This window comes from Penicillium solitum, assembly GCF_028829755.1.
Source record: "Penicillium solitum strain IBT 25940 chromosome Unknown utg000009l_segment0_segment0, whole genome shotgun sequence".
NCBI classification, from domain to species: domain Eukaryota; kingdom Fungi; phylum Ascomycota; class Eurotiomycetes; order Eurotiales; family Aspergillaceae; genus Penicillium; species Penicillium solitum.
The window spans coordinates 678,694-700,794 of NW_027072128.1; the positions used below are offsets into that span (position 1 = coordinate 678,694).

The window sequence follows — 22,101 nt, forward strand, 5'->3', positions numbered from 1 at the left end:
TGCCGAGCTAGACTGAGGTGGATTCGGAACAGATATCTCTTTGGAGATAAAACATTTCAATTTATTGACTGAATATGATATACTCATATACATACTAAGAAGATGAGATTAGTATTAAATCAGACAACAACAAGCACAATTTGAGATTGAAGTGGAAAGCGATTTAGGAGAATGATTCGAAATCCAGAAACTCAATTCAACGATAAACAACAAGGGTATATAGCAAATAATGATCGTGGCAGTAAATCGTAGATAAGTGGCATGAAGGAAATGGAATGTAGGCCAAAAATAACAAAAAAGACAAAGTAATGAAAACAATATCAAGCCCAGCGCCAGCCCAATTCCTGTGACTTCTGACGCTTAATAACATCTGACAGTAGGGTATCACCTTGACCAAAGGGATTGCCCTCATTCTTCTTCCGCTGACGCTGAAGCAACTGCACAGCAGCGGTAGCATCAATCCCTTCACCAGTATCTGTAATCTTAAGAGCCCACTTAGCATCTTGCGTACTAAAGCCAAGCTCATTAACCATCATATCAATGGCACGGTCAACAGGATCTAGAACCTGCGGCCTCAGAGGCAGAGGAATCATAGCTGGCGTGGAGTATGCGACGAAGCAAAGACATTGGCAGGATCGAACGGATGAGTCGGGGTCTGAGGAGCCGTCCCAGCCGTTGAAGTCGAAGACCTGTCAAGAACGAGCGCAGGCACAGATGGAATGGGCCGGTGATCTCGAAGCGAGCCGTTGAGATTATGGACAATAGTGCTGAACTCCGACATAGGGCGTTCGGCAGAGAAGGAAAACCGGCCTTTGGGATCTGGATCGGGACCGCGCTCACGGCGACGACGAAGCTCGTAAGCGAATCCGGCTTGGCGCTCACGGATCTCGCGGTCACTTTCGATAGGGCTTGATTTTTGCGGGCTGATTTCGGTTGGGCTGTCAAGGGCCCGTTCTTGGAGATCATAGGCGCGCGAGACTGCTTCTTTTAGGAATGATGATCGACTGGCTTCGGTTTCGGTTCCTTCCCATTTGGCCAGACCAATTGACTTCGCTTTGGTGAATGTGGCGGCGGTGGTGTCGGCTGGACAGACTGAGCTGAGTGTTAAGACTGCGCCTAGACCGAGCGTGAGAATGTATGAAGTCCATTCCTCTGTATTTCTGAGTTAGCCGTGATCAAATAGACAAGATTGTTGCTTTCACTTACCGAGAACAGTCTCTTCGCGAGCCAGATCACCATCTGGGACATTCATGCCTTCGAAAATGCCGACCTTGCGAGCTTCAATGCACTTTCCATGTAACGGCTGCAACAGAACACCCATGCACGTCCAGATCTCCGTCAGGTCGTACATCTGCTTCTGAGATAAACCGGTAAGATTCCCACGACCAAATCCCTCGGGCGGTTCAAATAAAACATTATTCATACCGAAAGGCTGTGTCATCACCGAAGCCGAGGTGAAATGATTCTTCGCCTGAACACCACCCTTCAACCAGTCCATTTGGCCAGTGATATCATTTTCCCGTCCCTTACCACTGCCAAAAATCCGACAGAAGGTCCAGAGCCGCCAGAATGCATCGTCGACTTCTTCAGCGCGGGTATTATCCACGCCTGCCAGACCACGAATAGTATCACGACGGAGGAACGGAGCGCACCGCGCAAGAATCAATGCCTTCAGCTTAGCAAGGGTATAGATATCCTGCGCGTACCTTTGCAGATATAGCGTGGGCGTGTATTCCGGAACCTGGGAGTCCGGATTTATAAGTAGCTGCCACTCCATTTCCCATGGCGGACTCATCTCGCGCATTTCCCAAGCGGGCGGGGACATTTTGAACAGAGCATTTTTCAGCATGGGCAGCTCGCGACCCTTGAAAGCGATGTAGATTTTTTTATTGACGAGGGCGAAGTTGAAAAGGTCATCTAGAGAGTCGATGTTCTGCATGATTGATAGAATCAAATCCACCGGCATGTCTTCGGGGAGAGGGATATTGACTGGGACATTGCGCTCGACCTCAGAAGGGAATTCAGATAAAGGTGACGTGGGAGTAGCGGGAAGTTCATAGATGTGTTCGGTGAGTTGGACGCTGCTCGCCTGGGCAGTCGAGACCAGAGCCCAGCTCTGACGGGTTTTGGAGGCTATGGGCTTCTCCTCTAGTTTCACGCCCTCAATGGCGACCGGGCCGGGGATACCCGATAACACTGCTTGTTCCGCAACGTGATCGAAGGGATTCCGGAGATCATTAGTTTGTAGACGAGGTAATTGAAGCAACAGGCTGTTGCGTGTGGGGGGACAGATCGAGGGGATCGGCAGAATGCGCTTCTAATGTCATGTGGAGGGAATCTTCCGACCGGGAGCTGACTCTAACTCCATCGCGCGGCGCTGGGCTTTGCTTGCGAAAAGCCGAGAAGGATTTCTTGGATTTTGCCTTTTTGATGGTTTCTTTGGAGGTTGGAGTATTTTTGGCGTCGGTCTTTTCATCCATCTCCTTCTCCTTATCCCTGCCCGATCGCTTGTCTTTCGCTTCTCTCCTACTGAGTTTGTGACCTTGTTCTTTGGTTGGACTTGAGCCTATTGATTTAATTGTGTTGACCCGACTGTTCTTCAGTGTGGACTTCCCTTGCGGGGTTTGTGAGTGAGGCTTGGTGGAAGGGGGGAGGGGCGCGGGCCGGGTAGCAATCAGGTCCCCATTATGGCGGCTGATCTGCAACGGCCCATCAAGGATCAATAGCGTTTTGTGAGACACATCTTGATCGCCCAGGCCCGCCAGGGCATCTTCAAGTTCCTCGGTAGCCTGCGATAACGTTGGGACATGGCGAGCTCGATGACCAGCGGGCACCAGATCTGACCGTTGTCGACCCTGGCGCTGCGGCTGATGCTGACTGTGTCCGCATGTCTTGCACGGATGTTTGGAATCTCGGTGGGAATTCAACTGGTGTAACATGGAATGTTTCCAGTCGCCGTGGCTTACTGTGGCGGAGTGCTGCAGCGACGCCCGCGAGTCTTTCTTTGAGTATTGTGTTGACCACTTTGGTCTGAGGTGCGGTGAAACTGCCGAAAGGGGGGAGTCATCGTGGTGACTTGGTGCTGAGCTGGGACCGAAGGATGGCTCTAGTGGCAAGGGTTTGTTCTTGAGATCGTTCATCGATGCATTTTTGGTGATGGGGATTGGGCGGGCGAGTTTTGAAAGGTGTAGGTGGTAGGGCGCAACTATCGAGGAAGGCCGCGAGGGACAGATGGAATTGGCATCGTCGAAGACCCCCGCGGCGACGGGGGAATAGATTGAGTATGCATCTGCCATTTTGTAGGGGTGTCGTCCATCATCTCCCCAGAACGTGCTCCCGACGCTGGTCACTGAAGTGCGATGACTGTAGCATGATGAGGCACAATCCAAAGTCTCATCAGACACAAAAGACGAGAGGGTGATCTGCGGGTTATCGACAGCCCCATGTGAATCAGGGGCGACATCCGAAGAGCTTCGATATAAAGTCTGTACTCGCTCTTCTAGTTCTCGTTCGAAAAAAGAGGGCCCCGTGGAGCGGTCCATTTTGGAATCAGCACTGACCGGGGAGACAACGGCGAAGTGCGAGGATAGCTCTGGGAAGAAGCGGGCCAAGCGGGAAGCCGAACGCAATGGATGGGGATAGTCCGACAATGGAGAAATTTCAGAATCAGCTTCAGAATCCTGGGGTGATTCCAAGTCAATCATAGTGTCCAAAGATTTCCGCGGGGAGGCAGACCGAGTGTCCCCGGTGACTCCCCTAGCGATATATTCTTCTTTGAGACCTAGGTGGTGTGATTGGCCTTGAGTCTTTTCAGTGGCGGCTGCCATGTGTTTAGCAGGGGCCCCTGGAGCCGATCCAGACGGGCCATGGGTGGTGTCCGCGTATGCTGGCATTGTCTGCATGTTTTTATTGACTGTGGGACTCGATTGACCTGAAACAGTGCCTCGGAGAGCTGTGACTTTGGTTTCGAGACTGAAGGGTTTTCTTCGAAGCTTCAGCGACAGAGGTCGAAAAACTAGTTTCTTTTGTTTCAAAGCCTTGGTCTTCTGGTTTGAAGGATCACGAGGCCCAGAAGGCGATGGTAATAGCCAATAACTCATATCTTAGACTCCTGTTCTGAATTTCTATTCGTGGGGCATTGTTGACCGGTTTAGGCCGTCCTTGCTCTTTGTTAGCAGGTCAGGATGTTGCTCAAAGCCCCCCAATCACATGGTGGTTGCGCTAGAACATACTATGGATTGGAATCTCAGTGAAAGCAGACTCGTGGAGGCGAAGTATATGGGTTTCTTTGTTGAAAATAGTTCGTACCGGTTGTGGCTGCATAGAACAAAGACCAACGAACCCACCAACTATTTTTTTTCTCTTCTCTTGCAAGCATAGGAGTTCGCAAAGATGAAGCAGAAGAGAAGCTTGGAATGAGAACTATTTTAGGTAGATCTAATACCGCACAACATAGGCACACACCGGTTGATATCGTCCTTTTAGGCGCCCCGAAATCAGCAGGTGGTCTTCCAAGGTTGTGTATGCAGTATGGCGTTTGTAAAAATGATCCCCTAGACAAATAATCAGACCGTAATTGATTATTTTGTTGATTATTGGATTAGTGTGCTGCAGCTAAACAGCGATCCCCTGGGGCCAAAAGATCCCCCCCCCCCCCAAATTCCCTATTGAGTAAGTCGTTAGATAGTTACGGAGTAAAGTACGGAGTAAATGTGTTGATATTCGAGGAAGATTCTCTAATCCTTAAATGGTGGGTTCTATAGTTATAGTATCAAACTTAGTGTTCTCTCGTACTCGGAAAGGCGCAGTGAATGTTATTCTTATTCTGTTGATCCTGTTGATCGTGTCAATCGTTGCCGTCAGATAGTTACCTACGATACGAATAGCCAAAATTGGCCAATGATATGCGATAATAATCCATAAAAATATATGCAAGGCGATCACTAGATTTTCCGCCCCATTGCCCGGTGCATTCCAGCCCCCAACTATGACTGTGCCCAGGTGACTAAGGTAGACTTGTACTGGTACATTCGTATACCCTAGACCTGCTCATAGTCCTAGATTTTTTATTTTTACAGATAATTTCATCAGCTAGTATTGTTTGCCAGCATAATCAGAAGGGGAGTCTTATCTCCTAGTGCGTGCCTATTTTGCCTAGCTGAAAAGCGCCCGTGCATACTGCATACTGCATATCTAGTATATTTTGAAGTTTTCTGCAGCATCCTGTGGATATATCCCCTCTTTTAATTCCTGAATAATTGTGGGAACCAAAATGCCATGGCTGAGCTTGGCTGGAGTCCACTGTGGGTATCTGCTTGACTCTGCATTTTGAAACTAGACCATTGGCCCAATCAGGAAGGAGGATACATAGCACCAAAAGAGCAACTACTCAACTAGTCGGTTGAAGTGAAATCCACGTGTTACTCCTCTCACATTTCTCCCCACCGTTAGCGATAGCACGGCTATGATATCACGGCTAATATTGCAAAGGAAACGGCGAAAGGTGGGGGCACAAAACTCCAGCGTTCTCGGGGATTTTCCTTCGCCACGGTAGCCACGTGTGGATTGGACTGGTCTGGATGCTCGATTCAATAACGATATAACTCCACGTCCAAGCTTTCATTGGAAAGGTCTATTTCTTTTGTGACTGAAAAACTCGTTGTTCACAAAAGCTGTTAACTAAGTTAGGGAAGATACGGAAGGTAAGATAAGAGTGAGGGAATTTTTGATAGGAACAAGAAAAAAAAACACAGGAAACAAAGGAGACGGAGAGGAAAACGAAGAAAGAGAGAGAGAGAGAGCTATGATATTGAGACATATAGTAGATTGTAAGTAAGTGAAAAGAGCAGCCTCGGAGAGAAAAGCAGGAAGACTTTCTGCCTGAAGGTTATGGCTGCCAAGGCTCCGAGATCGTTCAGTTACTGAGTAACCTCTACTCATCTTATATTGCTTCATCTTGGTTAACTGAATCTCGAATTAATTGTACTTACACCATTTGCTTATAAAAGTAAGGTTGATGGCTATCAAATCTCCGCTGAGAAATTTGGACGCCATGTAACGTTGTGCAGGGTTACCGAGTACCTTTCGACCAACGGGTGGCGAGAGCTAGAAGATCCACAAGCAGGGGTTATATATTAAATCATCTAAATTTCATGTCAATCCCAGCCATTGGCCCAATGATACTCACCAGATTATCCGCAGTGGATTATCAGGAGTATTGTTGTAGACGAATCCGGCCTTGATCGCTCGTCTTGGATGCCTTGGCTTACTTCTCTTTTGAGTAAATCCTCTACAACATAGATCTTTGAAGACTCAATGATAGAACATCAATCAAACTAATGGGAAACTCGGCACTCTTCATCTTCCCCCGAGGGAAGCCCGGATCTGTACGTATAAAACCGCCCAACTCGCGAGAATGTAACTAGTTGAAAGATACAACCGCCAACTCTACTCCATATCAATTGTCTCTACCTGCCCCTACCATGCTTGGCAAACTCCCCTCAGTCGCAGCATTGCTGGCACTCAGCCTGACTGCTCAGGCGAGCCTAATCTTCAAAAACTCCGGCACAACCTCAGGCTGGAACAAAATAAATCAAGAACACAAGGGCACTGTGAAGCAAGTGACAGATGAAGCGTATGAGGGCAAAACGGCGCTCAAAATGACCCAGATCTACGACAAAAGTTACTCCGGCCGGTACCACTCGGAAGTAGTCAAGAATGACATTTACAAGCGCGGCGACGCGGGCGCATACGGGTTCTCCTTCCGACTGCAAGACGACTGGCAATTCTCCCCCGTGCAATCCTACGGCATCGCGCAATTTATCGGTGATTTCACAGACAGCGGCTGCGACGACTGGATGCCGACGACCATGGTTGCGCTTAAGGGAAACAAACTCTACACGCGTGTCAAGCAGGGTTCGGTCTGCAAGCAGAATGTCAAGGGTTTCAACAATCTAGCCACTGTCACTGCGGGTGAATGGCACCGAGTCGAGATTGAGGCGAAGTGGGAGTCAGATGAGACCGGATACTTCAGAGTTTGGTATGATGGGGAGAAGGTTTTGGATGAGAAGGATCTAGTTACTACCATTGACGGTGATGCGGCTTTCCAGTTCCGGGCTGGTCTTTATGCGAATGGTTGGCATGATGATAAGGAGATGAAGGGATCCCAGGGAACTAGGAGTGTTTGGTATGATGAGATTGCTGCGGGGACTAAACTTGCTGATATTGAGGCTGAGGCTAAGATTGATGCCGGCGACTGTTGATTTGAGTTTGGGATATTCTGTATTTAGTCAGAGGTAGTATTAACGGACCAGTGGATATGTTTAGTTAGAGTTGAAGGAGAGTTATGGTTTAATTCTCCCGAATCTGAATGTGCCTGTCTTTGATCTATACTAGAGTTGCTCTTCGATTTGGAGTCTATGGCGCAGAAAAAAATCCCCAAGGGAAATTATAAATGTTCACAGTCCGAGTGGCTTTGATTTGTAATAACAAGTCTCTCGTAAATTACAAATAAATCATATTATAGCGTTGGCCCCTGTTTTGCGCCTGTGAAGAAGACCCATGCCGCGTGGGGTCCAAATTAGAAAATCCACCCTGCATGAATATCGTCTTGTTGGATAATTTATGTTTGTATGCTGATCGCGGTTGCCCTGCATTGTATTATGTCGCAGTATTAGATGTTGACCCGAGATGCTTTCTGTGAGTTTTTAATTTTCAATATCTTACTCTCCCCATCGAAGGGTCGGCAATCTTGCCGAACGTGTTGGCCCTGAAAGAGGCTCTTCTGCATGATTTATTGGATGCCAGTAACAAGCCCGTAATTTCTCTTGCAAACATGATATTTCCCCAGAGTGGGGGAAACTAATCCACAAATGTTAATGTTGTACGAGCGGAGCGTTGCTAATTATATACAAAGCCAAGTATTTCAGGAATGAGGAGAAAGTCCAGATCAAAGTGGAAGCAAAATACGAGAACGTCTAATGCACTACCAATAATAAAAAATTACCCCAGGATCGGGGGTAATTTTTAGTGTTTACTTGAATTTTGATTGATGTCTTGCAGAAATCTTTATGACTTTTTAGGCTTTTCGAGAGTCTCCACCTATCCTATACAGCTTAATACTATTAATAGATTATCCAGATTGATTGATCTTATATTCGTAAGGATAAGCTATCCCAGCTGTAGGTCTCTATCGAGAGTATTCTCTGCATAGTCCAAAATGGCTTCCTCATTCTTACGGCTCTTTCTTTGTCAAATCTGCGGGCAAATTCCTTTCAAATTCGATACCGATCTTCGTCTTGCTGATTGTGTATCTACATCTATCTGGTATAACTATTTACCCACATTTCAATGCCCCTAGCAAGTAAATCTAAGTCCTGAAATTGGAGTTTAGCTAGACTATTAGGTAGCCTTTCTCCTTTCGTTTCAATTTGTATGTAGAAACTACGAAATATTTAAACGTCACTTCTGGGTTGTGAAAGAAGCTCTTTGTTCTCAAGACGAACCTGATCAAAGCCACGTTTCCTACGTTTCTTCTAGTCCTCAATCCTCTTTGATGGCCATTAGAAATGTGGGATTGGACTTGCATTATTCTTAAATTATGTGGTTAAACAGTAAAGTTTTAACTTTTCAATGTTTACTTGATGCCACAGAAATGAACGTTAGTGACCCTCATTTTCCGTTCGGCATTTAGAATTAAGGCCCAGGGCTCGGCTCGCCGTAGACTGGACCTTCATAGCTGGGCTCAATATTCCACTTCAAATATATAAATATGAGCGTGCTAGACTCTATCACTTCAGAAAAACAGAAGTTTGGTTCTTCAACTCTTTGTTCATTTGTGCTCTTAGAATCGTCCTCGTCTACCCTGTTGGGAGGAATTCATGTTACTTCTTGTCCAATAACTGCAAAAGAATCTATATTTATCTTCTTTGGTTCTTTCGTCAAAGAAAAGTGTAGAGAGAACTGTCACATACCGACGTTAATGGGGGTTGGAGAGGTGAGGATATAAACTAGCTGTATGTCAACAGCTCGATAGATTCCCACGAACCTCAAAAAGTCTCACAATAAACCTTCACAAATTCATTCATAATGGCCGGCTTCGATGAAGAAATGCTGGAATCTTGGGGTCCAGCAGTTTGGGGAGTCATCTTCGACCGATTGCAAAGTGGAAACGTTAAAGGTGGTGTGCTTCAGGTTGCCTGGCCTAGCAAAGTCGACAAGAAATCAGCAGCCCAGCAAATCCAATGGGCCACCAGGTTGCCTCTTGCCCAGCTCCCTCAGAAGGCACTCGAGATGATATTCGACAGGATGGTTGGTTTCTCGGTGGGAGTTCGATATATGGAGGAAAAGAAGATCCACGCTATGCATGGACTCGTAAGACACAATGGATCTCTCAAAGCAAGTGTGGAAAAATGGTTCAGACGCCCTGGTACCGTCGACAAATGGAAGGAATTGATCCGATCCTACGAAAATTATGAAGATGCAGTGGGCCACTTGTCGGATTGCACTACATTCCCAAGAGAAACGGACCACCATCCATTCAAGACCCATCCTGCATACAATGCCGCAATGCAATGCTCTTCCTGCTTAGAGTTTCTGGTTTATTTTGGCATTGTCACGCCCAATGGATATGATCTATCGGGAAGAAGCTGGCTTGAGGCAGGACTGAATGGTCCCAATATGGATTTGCTCACCTACATTGTCAGCAATGCGGATCCTCAACATCTGACCAAACCCAGAGATATCAGAGAAACCCGCGAAAACCACATTCTTCTTTCACTCGTCGGTGTCGGTGCATTTTCCCAGTTCGTGATTGCCCTGAACAGGCTACGTCAAGCGCGATTTGTGCCGATCGAGGAACTTCGCATGATCTTCCACGAAGCAGCGATGCACGAGTTCTGCGCTGTCGCACCCGTCCTAGTGGCGGAAGCACTCTATCAACACGGAATCAACATCGGCAACGTCGAGCACCAGTTCCACGAGCTCGGCGGACAGCTAGAATCCTCCTGGCACATCGCAGCAGCCTTCAACCCCGCCGGAGCCGACTTTATGGAGTGGCTCGATAAATTCTCCATGCTCAGTGCAGAGGTCCGAAACTCAGAAAACATGAACCCGCTGATGTACGCCGCATGTTTTGACGAGCCAGCCGCAATCGACTGGCTGTGCCAGAAATCCGACCCAATGCAGTCAAGATTAGACGGAGGCCCGCAAGGGTACGCCTTGATCTGCGCGGCTCGAAGCTCGTACCTTCACAGCGGCGAGATATTCTCCATAATCCTCTCACATCTCCCAGACTCGCTATTCGATAATGAATATGGCAAGATCTTCGGCACCGAGATCGCCGAAGGACTAGCATCCCACAAGCGCAAGCTCGCCGACGGCCGAATCACAGAACCCACGCAGAATGTGATGGAGCTCCTCGCGGTGCGCAAGATGCAAGCTCTCGTCCGCCGTCTGCCTAATTTCTGGCCCGGCAGCGAATGGCATCTAGCGCTGAAGGCGTTCATACAAGATAACGATATGCTTGTCCTCATGCACAGTATCGGAACAGGGACGCGGCTGCTTCGGAGCAGCTCGCGAGATGGCTCGCGCACCCGAGATAGTGCAACCTACCCCAGAAGCCCTCAGACACGCAGGCTTTCTCGACATGAGGTACCCCTAATGTATGATGATGGCACTGTGTCGGCTGCTGTTCGCGCGGAGGCTATTAGGAGGAATAGGCCGACCCATGTTACTGCTCGCAGTGGGGGGAGACAGACTCTAGGTCGTATCAGAGATCCTAGCAATATGGTAACTAAGAATGTGCGTAGGGGGGGATCGAATCGCCGAAGCTGAGAGGTTGTGTCTCGACCTGGTACTGGTAGAGGGATCGGCGTTGCTTGTAGTATGAAGCATGGGGGCACGCTTGCTGCATATGATTTTTTTATTTCATTTATGCCTGATGGCTTTGCGGTGGTTTATGTTTAGCTCCTAGGTTTGTTTTTGATTTTCCGATTCGATTCGTGTCGACCTTTTGCTGGGTTTGTATGTTTATCCTATTTAGAAATTTACGAATAGTTTATTTCCGTGTCATATTCTTGAAATAGATCATTCTATATTGCATAACATCTCTTATCCCAGTTAATCAGTCTCAATTCACCAAACCAACTGCTAAATAAACGGGCTGACCCAAAAGGAAAGATGAGATCTGGACAAGTCTACCAGTCAAGTGCACTTGGTGAAGTACCGTTCTGCGATCCACCGCTAACACAGTCTAGCTCTTTGCACACTGTTGTAAATTAGTAGGACAGTAAGACCTAACTAGAAATCAAAGTACTTACGTTGATCGGCCTTTTGGAATAGAGTGCTTCCTTCTGGTTTGTGCATGGCTGGGAGGATCTGCCCCCCTTCGATTCGTTCGAGCTTTGTGTGCTCCTGGAGTCGACTCAAAATTCGAAGAGTGTCTGCTTAAATGAATTAGGCAACAGAAAAAGAAAGTTGAGCATCAAGGACCATACCTATGTTATTTAACTCGCTCGAATATCTAGTTAAAGGATTATAAGCAGGTCTTCTCGCGCATAACATTCATGTAGCATATAGTACTCACCCTTGCTTGGTCGAGATATATTGATATTCAAGCTCAATATCTCCAATCAAATTCTTCGTCGCACTTTGTAATACTTCGGAGATTTTCTGAATGTCTGGTTCATTGACAGAGGAGCGGGCGAAGAGGTCGTAGCGAATATGTGTCTTTGACTCAGAGGCGGGAAAGAAAGAAAGGGCGAGGCATAAATCCTCATCTTGAAGCGAATACATAACTGTAATAGGAAATAAGGCACAATCTTCTTGGGTGCTCTTCCGCGTAATAGACCTGATAAACTTCATGACGGGAGAGGCCGCCGATACTTCAGAAATTCTGCGACGTAGCTCGCTGGTATAGGCATCTAGGTGACGAGTCCGTGCTATTGAAGTGTCAGCCATTTACCCCAACTATCCTTGACATTAGTTACTCACCACCGACCTTCCAGTTGAAGTCCCCCGACAAAGTCTGACCAGAAACCCAAGCGGATTTCGCTTTCAGACCAGCTATGCGCGAAAATTCACCTAAACTCGAAGCCACCTCACTGTCAAATGCAGCGGGCTCACTAGACTTTAGATTCACAAAAACCATCCCTTGATCAGTGGTATATGTATGGACCTCAAACAGACTATTCTGCGACTTATCAAACCCGGGAACGTCATCAAATTGAGGAGCCTTCACGAGTCGCCCAGTGGTATCATAGCTCCAACCATGATACCGACAACCAAGAACAGTCGAGGCACCGGTTTCCTTTCTGGTAATAGTATAGGCACGATGGCGACAGACATTGTGAAATGCGCGGATCTTGTCGTCTTTACCGCGAATGAGAAAGACTGGGAACCCGGCAATGTCGAACGATTGATACGCGCCGGGCTTTTTAAACTGGGAGCTGTGGGCAAGATAGAGCCATGTCTAGAGCTGTATGTTAGCAATTTCGCCAAGCGATATCATACTTGCATTTCTATTACTTGGCTGAAGAGCGCGCGCCGTTCGAGCTCGAAGACTTCCCGACCGCTCCACCATCCTTCTGGGACTTCGGGTTCTTTGGACACCGTCAAGTCTGAGTTGTTTAGGGAGGTAATTGTAATAGAATCAGTGAATTTATCGGTTTTAGTTTGAGATAAATGAGGCCATGCTCGGTGGAGTAGAAAGATGAGTGTCACCAAGGCCACGAGGATGGAGGCTGGAGAGGCTAAATAATCTGTATCGGTAGACTCCATGATAAATAACGTGTTGCTTTTTTGGAGAATAGAAATTGGTTGGCATCTGCCACTGATATATTTTCAAGGTTGTGGCTAAGAAGGCTAGATGTCACCCCTCCACATTATACTCTCCACATTTAGCGCAGATGTCTGCCTTTATTACCCGATTGGGTTGGAATTTCCTGGTATCAATCGGATGACTTGTCACTTCTGATTTTTCATCCTGTGTGGTTGGAGTTACCTTTATCCTACGGTGAGTACTGTGCAATGCGTTAATATATAATTGTATTAACATTCATATCTCATATCAAAAAAGCGATCACTATCTTCCCATGAATAAATACTACGCTGCCATTTGAACTATGGAGGGCGAAACATGCTCCTCCAGTCCAGAATTCTTCGCTTTCTTGGCGGTCCTGTCAAACTCATGCTGTTCGCAGACCATATCAAATACTCGTCTCTGGTAGTCTGAAGGTGACATGTGTATTAGCATTATTGCATAGACAAATTTTTAAAAAAACCACAACTCACAAGACACGCCATTCTCCTTGTTTGGGTTGAGAATTCCCTCATGATAGACTCCCTTGGCTAGATTGCTCTGGGCCTTCTCGCAAAGCTCGAAATCTTCCATAGCAACTTGACGCACGAATTTAAAATATTCCTCGAACTTTTCCCCAGATTCAAGATGGAAGTAATCGAATTCCATTCGGGTGACATGGGGGTCAGCGGTCGGACATACTCTGAAGCAGGACATGCCACCGCCATAGACGTTCAGCGTGCAGTTAGGAAAGAAGTACAGGAAGAGACCATCATCTGGCTTGTTCGGGTCTGCGATATGCTGTGAAAAATTGTGCTTGTTGCGCACAGTGTAGAAAGTTGGCGGGTAGTATTTGGAAAAGGATGGGTGGGTGTATTGGCAGTGTAGACACTCTTGATATCCGTCGACCCTGACGAAAGTTAATACTAACACATTAAAAAGGATAATAGAGAATATTACATGGTCTTCCAGTTGAACCGGCCTTCATAGCTGATGCTACGACGGTGCGGCAGCTTAGTGAAGTCGACTTTGCCGAGCAGCTCTTCAAGCTCTGGGAAGAATTCATGGAAACCGGGAGCATCGTCGGAGATAGTTGAAAAAAGGAGTCCAGTTGGGGTGAGATGGCTGCGCAGTTCTTTACCCTGTAAGTAGCAAAATTGTTAGAAGAAGCTTGACATTTCAGCTGGCTCATACGTACAGTTTTCGTGCAGACAACCTTCAGCTCCTCGGCAACGGGGTTCAGAGCGTCTCCCGAGGTGCGAACAGCAGAGACAGGCTGTTGCGCAACTTCGTACGGAACATGTTCGCCCACAACCTGGAATCTAGTGACGGGGCCGAGCAAGTACCAAGACTGGAGCATGTCTTAGTCTCCTTCAACTGCCAACAGACTGCGCTACATACTTTGAGAAAGACCGCCCGCCGCTCTATCTGGTACAGCGGCTGACTGCAGTACCAAGAGGCGGGCAAAGTGCGGGTGAGCTCGGCCATGATTTCGATGAAATTAGTGAGTAAATTCAAGTATCACATAAGCACCATTGAAATTGTGAACAGCAACAGCGACAGCGAAATAGTCTCATTTTTATATCACCACAAATTGCCTTTTGTGCCAATAGAGTGACTCTCGACCTCAACTGATAGACACGTATTTTTTTTGGTGGCAATAAGGTTGTCTAACCTTGAGTGCGCTGGAGAGGTTCGGTATATCGTTTCCCAAATGAGTTATCGAGTCCCGTTGATGTCACATCTGATCACACGGGTGACGCACAGATCTAAGATGTTCTGGTCGTGCAAAGGCCTCAGAGATAGACAGAAGATCTTCAGGGTCTTTGGACTTTTATGAGCTGAGTCAAGGAATAATAACGTCAATGGGGAGTCTACGAGGGTAGAAGTGAATATACCTAAGTAGGCATTTCTAGCCTGTCTATGCTTGGGCGAACTTCAGTGGACGGATGATATTGAGAGAACCAGAAATGACGATTGAAATATTTACGACAATTCGATAGCAATATTTGTTCCAATCATTTGCTGTGGTTTTCTAATAGTGATCTAAATGGATTACCTACATCATCCATCGGGTTTCAGGCCATGCGATCCCTTTCTGTTTTAGTACTCACCTCTTGCCGCTTTTTAATCGCCGAATAAAGCTGAAGATGCTGTAGTATTACATAAGTATTAACCGCCTGGGTGACTTTCTCACTGGGTAAGCAACTTGATAGCCCTCCAGGGCTCCCTGCTCTCTGCTCCCTGGAGCCCTGGAGGAGGTCGCAAAGGCAAGGTACTTAAAGTCAGCTCCGTTTTTTCGAGGTTGAAATAACGCCCGGATACTACTCCAATCCGGTTGGTCAGATACTCCACTTGAAGCTCTGCAGCTTAAAGTACAAGTTTGATTATCCACCTTCTTTTCTTCTTTATTCAGCCCGGGCTTAAAATACGGGCCGACCAATATGTGGCGATATCACTTAACTCGATAAAACCTAAGGATCGCACAGTTTCTTTTCCTTCTTTCCTTACGAGAATAGACAGCATCCCCCTTCTACTATAAGTCAACAATGTCTGCTGTGTTGATTACAGGTGCGACGGGAAAGCAAGGAGGCTTCCTAATCAAGAGTCTCATCTCTCGCAATGCTCCTTTCGAAGTCTTGGCTGTCACACGCGATCCAACTTCTGCATCTGCGCAAAAGCTCCGGAGCCTATCTTCCGATATCAAGCTCGTTCAAGGTGATCTTGATAAACCGGCCGAAATCTTTCAGAATGCCCGGCGCTTAGCTTCGGCTCCCATATGGGGTGTCTACAGTATGCAGGTAATCGAATTCCTAATAATATCTTGTCAAGAGACGATCCCATGATACTAATTATGGAGAAACACGCGGCTATCGGGAATAGCTCAGAAGAAATTCAAGGCAAAAACCTAGTCGATGAAGCGATCAAACAGGACGTCAAATTCTTCGTGTATAGCTCTGTCGACCGTGGTGGCGAGGAACGCTCCTATAACAACCCAACCAAGATCCCACATATCAACAAGCACAACATCGAACATCACCTTATCGATTGCACGAAGAACAATGATATGAGATGGACCATCCTGAGACCAGTGGCTTTCTATGAGAACCTGACTCCGGATTTCTTTGGCAAGATGTTTGCGACCTGTTTCAAGATGGCACTAAAGGGAAAGCCCCTACAGCTGGTCGCTACTAGTGACATTGGATATTTCGGGGCTGAAGCCTTCCTGAATCCCGACAAATACGAGGGCAAGGGAATTTCCCTGGCTGGCGACGAACTGACATTTGACCAGATGGATCGGACCTTCTCTCGTCGCATGGGAGAGAATCTGCCAATGGCTTTCCGTCCGATTTGCTCTTTGTTCATGGCTGCTATGAAGGACATGGGTTATATGTTTAAATGGTTCCATGATGAGGGCAATGGAGCTGATATTCAGAAATTGCGAAAGATTAATCCTGAGATGAAAACATTCGACACCTGGCTTGTGAACGACAGTGGGTTCTCCAAGAAATGAAGAGTGGTGGATAGCTTTCTTTCTCTTTTCGTTTCTTGCAGGTCGTTTGGAATTCCTTCTTGGGGGGTGCGAAAAAGAATTAATACTCTTGTACTGGTCTCGACCTTGGGAGGTCGTATTTCTCTGTAATATAATTATTTCTGTTAATTAATTCGTTATTTTATAATATACTGTCAGTTTCCTGGAAAGCTTGGTAAATCAGCTTACTTAGATCAGCTTAATTTCTTAGCTGATTGGATGCAACCGTATTATGCCATATGCAACTCTTCTATCCTTCCCCTAGTTTCCATTCAACCTTGATATCAGTAAATATGTATTATAATGATAATATTCATGCATGGATAGATTGCTAAATTGCTTAATAAGGTCTCTTCCACTTCCAAGGCTGACTATTGAATTTGGCTGCCTGGAGGATCCGAGATGGAGGCGAAAGAGCAAAATGGACAAAAAAAGAATGCCTTCAATATCTGCGATTCAACAAAATCAAACATCTCAATAAAGACCCAAATATCCAGAAATCCCAAAGAAAGAGAAGAGTGAAAGACGCATCACCTGCTTATATGTAGGTGGGGATATAAGGGAAAAGGGAAAATCAGACGGTCCCGTATCGTATCTTATCGGGCAATTACGTCGTCTCCAACTTTCAACTTCCAACTTCCAACCTTCAACTTGAAAGGTTGGAACTTCTAAGCAACTCCAAAGTTCCCAAATCTCTATCATGGCCCCGGTCAAATATACTCCTCCTCCTACACCATCACCTCCAGCATCTTGTTACGCCATGAGTGACGACGAAGAAGATGAATATAACACCATAGCCCAGGCTTCCTCGAGCAGAGGGGTTAAGCTGCTCTTTTCCAAAAGCAAAGTGAGACAATTTTCATCAGAGAGGAATCCCAGGCTAATAAAAAATCCAGGTCTATGTTCATCCAACTTCCTCCTCTAAAGATAATATCCCTGGCTTTATCGCCCTCATTCAGCAAAAACCTGTCCCCGCATCACATGCATCCGCGTCTCAATCCAAAAACCCCGACACACCCTCCTATCTCCTCGCATGGGTCCCAGAATCCTCTCTTGGAGAAGCCTATGATACATATGTGAAAGTAGACCTCTCGGAAGGTGACTCTCCGCCGCGTCAGAAGTACCTCGTTCCGCCGCTTCCGACCACCACCACCTACAAAGACCCCATCGGGTTGTATTCTTTTGCAGTCCCGCTATCACAGATATACTCCATATTAGTACGGCCACCGAGCCTGGGATGGTGGTTTGGCAGTTTAGTGATTAATACCCGAGCGGGCGATGGCTTCCCCGCGCTATTCTTCCATGATGACGAATGCGAGTCAACTATCCTACAGAAGAGGAAGAGGGTCAAGGAAAACTTCGATCCATTTGGCACTGAAGGCGGTTTGTTTTGGGGCGGCGATGAGGTCCTGCGCTGGTTGCGGAGGTATGCGGAGGTGCAGCGCTCTGCGGTGGATCACAATGTGTACCTCATCAACCCGTCGGATGAGGATCAGCTGTCCTTCGGCCGGCCGTTAAGCCACAGCGATAAATCCCTATTAGCAAAGGCCCAACCTGAAGCCGCCGCCGGATCCCGAGCCGAACCGCCTGATGCCACCATGGATCCGTTCATGAAGACTCTCAAGGAGACACGGTGGAAAGTGCTGGAGCAGCTCAGCAAAATCACCACCTTTACCCGTCGAACCGCCAATGAGATCGCAGAAAATCCTCGCATACCGCCTCAGATGCGCCGTTTAATGAAGAACCCAGAAATCCAGACGTTGCAAGATGAGTTCGACAGCGCCAGAGTCTATCTGGCTCGTTGGGCGATGAGTGTTGCCGAGCAGAGCGATAAAGAGCGAAACCAGCGTATATGGACCGCGCAGGACATGCTGGAAATGGAGAATAGCTCGGTTGGCGACTTTGAGATCTTAGAGCTGGAGACTGGGAACCTAGCTATCCAGGAGCGACGCCGTGTTCTCCAACTGGAAGAATGGGAGGGCTTCTTCGACCCGACCTCGGGTAGACTCCAAGTAACGGCGGAGGAAGTCAAAGAGCGGATCTTCCACGGTGGGTTGGATCCCAATGATGGCGTTAGAAAGGAGGCTTGGCTCTTCCTTCTCGGTGTGTACTCGTGGGATAGCAGCCGCGAGGAGCGCCAAGCGATGATGAACTCCAAGCGCGATGAGTATATCCGGCTGAAAGCAGGCTGGTGGGAGCGAATGGTCGAGGGCAACTCAACAATCGAGCAGTTTGATCATTGGAAAGAACAGAAGAATCGGATAGGTGAGATTACACAATGGATTCGACATGGTGGCCACTAACACATGGATATAGAGAAGGATGTTCACCGCACTGACCGTACGATTCCTTTGTTTGCGGGCGAAGACATCCCCCATCCGGATCCTGATTCTCCGTTCGCCGAGACGGGTACCAATGTGCATCTGGAGCAGATGAAGGATATGCTCTTGACATACAATGAATTCAATCCAGACCTCGGGTACGTCCAAGGAATGAGTGATCTCCTGGCGCCGATCTATGCTGTGATGCAAGATGACGCCGTAGCATTCTGGGCTTTTGTCGGGTTCATGGATCGAATGGTATGTTTTCCACAATGCAGAAAGCCGTACTCTCTTACTAATGTCTTTGCACAGGAACATAATTTCCTGCGAGACCAGTCTGGAATGCGTGGCCAGCTATTAGCGCTGGATAACCTCGTTCAGCTCATGGACCCCCAGCTCTACTTGCATCTGCAGTCCGCCGACAGTACCAACTTCTTCTTCTTCTTCCGCATGCTGCTGGTGTGGTACAAACGGGAGTTTGACTGGAGCGATGTCCTGCGTCTATGGGAGACATTGTGGACCGATTATTTCTCCAGCAGTTTCCACCTGTTCATTGCACTTGCGATACTCGAGAAGCACCGTGATGTAATCATGGATCACCTCAAGCACTTTGATGAAGTGCTAAAATACAGTATGTTGACAACCGGACGTAACATTGATTTCAAATTACTAATATTGAAATCTCTAGTCAACGAACTATCCAACACCATGGATCTCGTACCCATTCTCACCCGCGCAGAGTCGCTCTTCCACCGTTTTGAGCGTTCCGTACAAGCCATTGACAAGAAAGACAATTTCCCCGCTGCGCCAACCGCCCACCAGCGTCGCCCAGGCGCAACCGGCCAAGATTCACCTTCGGGCAGCAAGGGAAAATCACCCCAGCCTGCCGTTGGATCAAGCAGCGGAGTCAACGCTGGCCCTTCTAATCTTCAAAAGGCGATCGATGCCGACAAGCCGAAGGTGATTTCTCCAGAGCTGCGCGAATTACTTCGGAAAGACATCCCCTGGAAACGCCAGCAGACTTCATGATTGGTATCAGGTGTTATGAAATGTTGGGATTGGATGTCTCGCTTGATACGGATTTCATGCTCTCCGGGCGGAGTAATTGCTTTCCTTGCCCTTTTCTCTGCCTGTTCACGATTTACGATTGCCTCATGTATATTCTTCTTTGGTTTTTTTTTTTAACGACTTGGTTTTGTGGAATAAAGGGACCTGGGTCAGGGTATTTTGCCATATCGCACTTTTATTTTGGAATGAATTATGCAACGTCTCCATTCACCCGCATTTGAATGCAATCGATGATTCTAATCTACGACTAATTGCACTCATAGAGATATCTACAATAGCCACACATTGTAAAACTACATCCAGTAAGGACCCAAGTATACATGCAGTGAGAATACTCGAAACAGAAAACAAGGCCTTTCAAACAGGTGCTAAAATTTGAAACCGAGAACTTCAACTTTCACATAGAAACATAGTTCTTGAGCCACCGAGACCCTCCTGATGCAAACAAAGCTTCTCCAACTGTTCGAGCTAAGTCAACCTATGATGGTAGGTTTCAATCCGGTCAAGTTACTGTGCATGTGTGGCCGGACAGCTTGACGATAGAGTAACCCTGAAGGTTGGCCCTCCAGTCATCTCCTGTGGTTGGCACCTCTTCAAAATGAGTGTCAGATCGGGGATTCGGGTTGAATGTGGTGTTGGATGTGGTGATGAGGACTTCTGCTGCGAGCCCGTTCTTGTCCTCGTGCATGATCAGTTCGTTCCAGTCTGTCCCTGTATGTATTGGCGCGGTCAGATGCACTCCTGAGCTCTGCTCCTCGGGAAATTATGTATCTCGGTGATTGATAGATGCATTCTTGATGAGCAACCCCCCTTTGAAAGTGGAGAGTGGTAGGAGGCGAAGTGTAAAAGCAGAAGGGATTCGAAAGTTGGATTGATACTTATTTATACAATCGGTCACATGTGTGAAGATGATGTGACTGAAAGTGATATATCCTTTGGAATCTTTTAGTCTCAGCTCATTGTGTTATCAGATCACCGGCATTTGTCAGGGCTTTCTTTATGCTCTTTGTCTTCCATAAGGTATATTAGAAGCTCATAAGAGTAGATTTGCTTGATAAATTATATATTGGCTTTCTCATTTCCTCTATAAATGGAGACCCTAGAAGACAGTCACTTCGTCGGTCACTAGGATTTGAATTTTAACTGAGAAATATCAGCCTTCCAAATGAGGTAAATATAGGCCTCAGGTCCCCATACACCCGCGCGTTTGCTATATTTAATGGTCTCTTCCCCCGTCTGCTTTCTTTCCTTCTTCATCTTCTCTTCTTCATAATACAATACCTATCACGCGTTTTCCACATCCTTTCGAATTTGAACCCTCTTCAAATTTTCCCAACAATATATCTCTGATTCTCTCAAGATGTCCTCAAACAACGTGAGTTCACTGCGGATATTACAAAATATGCCGTGACTAACAAATACAGGATAATATAACTCGTGGAATTGCGAGCATTCGCAATGTCCCCATCAGCGCTGTAGCTGTCGCCGAGGCAGAGGCTGCTGCCTCTCTGGCAGAAGAGACAACCGCACGAGCTGTTGCACGGGCTTTAGCACTACGTGCCCCCACAGACGCCCTCCGCAATGCAGCGGAAGAGGCCGAAGCTGCGTCCCAACAGCTGTAAGTCCACTCTCCAATTTTAACCCTTCTATCAAGTATGCTGGTATTATAAACTAACCATCTACAAAGTGAGCGAGAAGTAAAAGACCCAAATTGGTGATCATATTACATTTGAATATTCAAGTTACTACCTATAGGTGGACTGCTTTCTCAAGATACTATTATCTTCCATAGTCATACATTTTTTCTTGTTCCAGCTGTGTTGATTCCCTGTATCATTATATCTCTCAAGTTCTATTATACTCAAACATTCATTGTATTTAATGGACACCCTTCTTCACCTTTACTTTATTTCCTCTTCTTCTGTTAATTTATCACCCTCCTTTTACTTTCTATTCATAGTCACTTCATTAAAATGCCATCCAACAATGTGAGTCTAAAAAAAATCAAATAATAAATAGAAAGGGCCTAGGGGGGAGTCGAACCCCCGGTCTCCGTGTTCCTGTAAATGTACATACAAGCACGGCGCGTTAACCACTGCGCCACTGGGCCAATATCTATTAATAGACAATTTCTAGATTTTGATTTTATTTCTTTGGTCGATACGCTAAGTAGTGTATGCCCTAACTCCTAGGTAGGTAGCCCATACTTTACATCAAGTTCTCTGAGAAACATTTTCTATATATATCAAGAGCTTTTCTCTTTCACTTTACTTCTTTATCTTCCCTCTTTCACTTAGCAGCACCTACGATTCCATTGTGTTGAGATGATCCCATCTCTCGTCGTTTGCTTACAGACTGGGCGCTTGTTTGTCAGATTGAGGTTA

The 22,101-nt window shown here is 46.7% G+C and overlaps 9 protein-coding genes across 9 annotated transcripts; 5 read left to right on the plus strand and 4 right to left on the minus strand.

The window, feature by feature from the left end:
- Positions 1 to 320: 320 nt before the first annotated feature.
- Positions 321 to 4,100, minus strand: N7455_011389 (uncharacterized protein; the record flags this gene model as incomplete). The annotated part of the gene is given in 4 exon segments (XM_065606650.1): positions 321 to 689; positions 701 to 1,152; positions 1,207 to 2,317; positions 2,358 to 4,100. 4 exon segments carry the CDS (start codon positions 4,098 to 4,100, stop codon positions 321 to 323), a joined length of 3,675 nt encoding a protein of 1,224 aa, XP_065459816.1.
- A 2,382-nt stretch (positions 4,101 to 6,482) lies between these two features.
- Positions 6,483 to 7,262, plus strand: N7455_011390 (polysaccharide lyase; the record flags this gene model as incomplete). Its single annotated transcript, XM_040954278.2, has 1 exon — positions 6,483 to 7,262. One exon carries the CDS (start codon positions 6,483 to 6,485, stop codon positions 7,260 to 7,262), a length of 780 nt encoding a protein of 259 aa, XP_040815092.1.
- Positions 7,263 to 9,087: 1,825 nt separating this feature from the next.
- N7455_011391 (uncharacterized protein) lies at positions 9,088 to 10,833 on the plus strand (the record flags this gene model as incomplete). Its single annotated transcript, XM_040954388.2, has 1 exon — positions 9,088 to 10,833. One exon carries the CDS (start codon positions 9,088 to 9,090, stop codon positions 10,831 to 10,833), a length of 1,746 nt encoding a protein of 581 aa, XP_040815208.2.
- A 747-nt stretch (positions 10,834 to 11,580) lies between these two features.
- Positions 11,581 to 12,777, minus strand: N7455_011392 (putative iron-sulfur cluster-binding protein; the record flags this gene model as incomplete). The annotated part of the gene is made up of 3 exons (XM_040954269.2): positions 11,581 to 11,939; positions 11,992 to 12,469; positions 12,526 to 12,777. The coding sequence occupies 3 exons, from the start codon at positions 12,775 to 12,777 to the stop codon at positions 11,581 to 11,583; spliced, it is 1,089 nt and encodes a 362-aa protein (XP_040815275.2).
- Positions 12,778 to 13,102: 325 nt separating this feature from the next.
- Positions 13,103 to 14,284, minus strand: N7455_011393 (aromatic ring-hydroxylating oxygenase subunit alpha; the record flags this gene model as incomplete). Its single annotated transcript, XM_040954465.2, has 5 exons — positions 13,103 to 13,227; positions 13,291 to 13,706; positions 13,757 to 13,938; positions 13,995 to 14,147; positions 14,198 to 14,284. 5 exons carry the CDS (start codon positions 14,282 to 14,284, stop codon positions 13,103 to 13,105), a joined length of 963 nt encoding a protein of 320 aa, XP_040815116.2.
- A 1,061-nt stretch (positions 14,285 to 15,345) lies between these two features.
- N7455_011394 (uncharacterized protein) lies at positions 15,346 to 16,310 on the plus strand (the record flags this gene model as incomplete). The annotated part of the gene is made up of 2 exons (XM_040954486.2): positions 15,346 to 15,597; positions 15,657 to 16,310. The coding sequence occupies 2 exons, from the start codon at positions 15,346 to 15,348 to the stop codon at positions 16,308 to 16,310; spliced, it is 906 nt and encodes a 301-aa protein (XP_040815078.2).
- Positions 16,311 to 17,028: 718 nt separating this feature from the next.
- Positions 17,029 to 19,678, plus strand: N7455_011395 (GTPase-activating protein GYP7; the record flags this gene model as incomplete). Its single annotated transcript, XM_040954333.2, has 5 exons — positions 17,029 to 17,175; positions 17,225 to 18,593; positions 18,645 to 18,907; positions 18,962 to 19,280; positions 19,338 to 19,678. The coding sequence occupies 5 exons, from the start codon at positions 17,029 to 17,031 to the stop codon at positions 19,676 to 19,678; spliced, it is 2,439 nt and encodes an 812-aa protein (XP_040815263.2).
- Positions 19,679 to 20,219: 541 nt separating this feature from the next.
- N7455_011396 (uncharacterized protein) lies at positions 20,220 to 20,405 on the minus strand (the record flags this gene model as incomplete). The annotated part of the gene is made up of 1 exon (XM_065606651.1): positions 20,220 to 20,405. The coding sequence occupies one exon, from the start codon at positions 20,403 to 20,405 to the stop codon at positions 20,220 to 20,222; it is 186 nt and encodes a 61-aa protein (XP_065459817.1).
- A 672-nt stretch (positions 20,406 to 21,077) lies between these two features.
- On the plus strand, positions 21,078 to 21,435 carry N7455_011397 (uncharacterized protein; the record flags this gene model as incomplete). The annotated part of the gene is made up of 3 exons (XM_065606652.1): positions 21,078 to 21,092; positions 21,142 to 21,335; positions 21,405 to 21,435. 3 exons carry the CDS (start codon positions 21,078 to 21,080, stop codon positions 21,433 to 21,435), a joined length of 240 nt encoding a protein of 79 aa, XP_065459818.1.
- Positions 21,436 to 22,101: the final 666 nt, after the last annotated feature.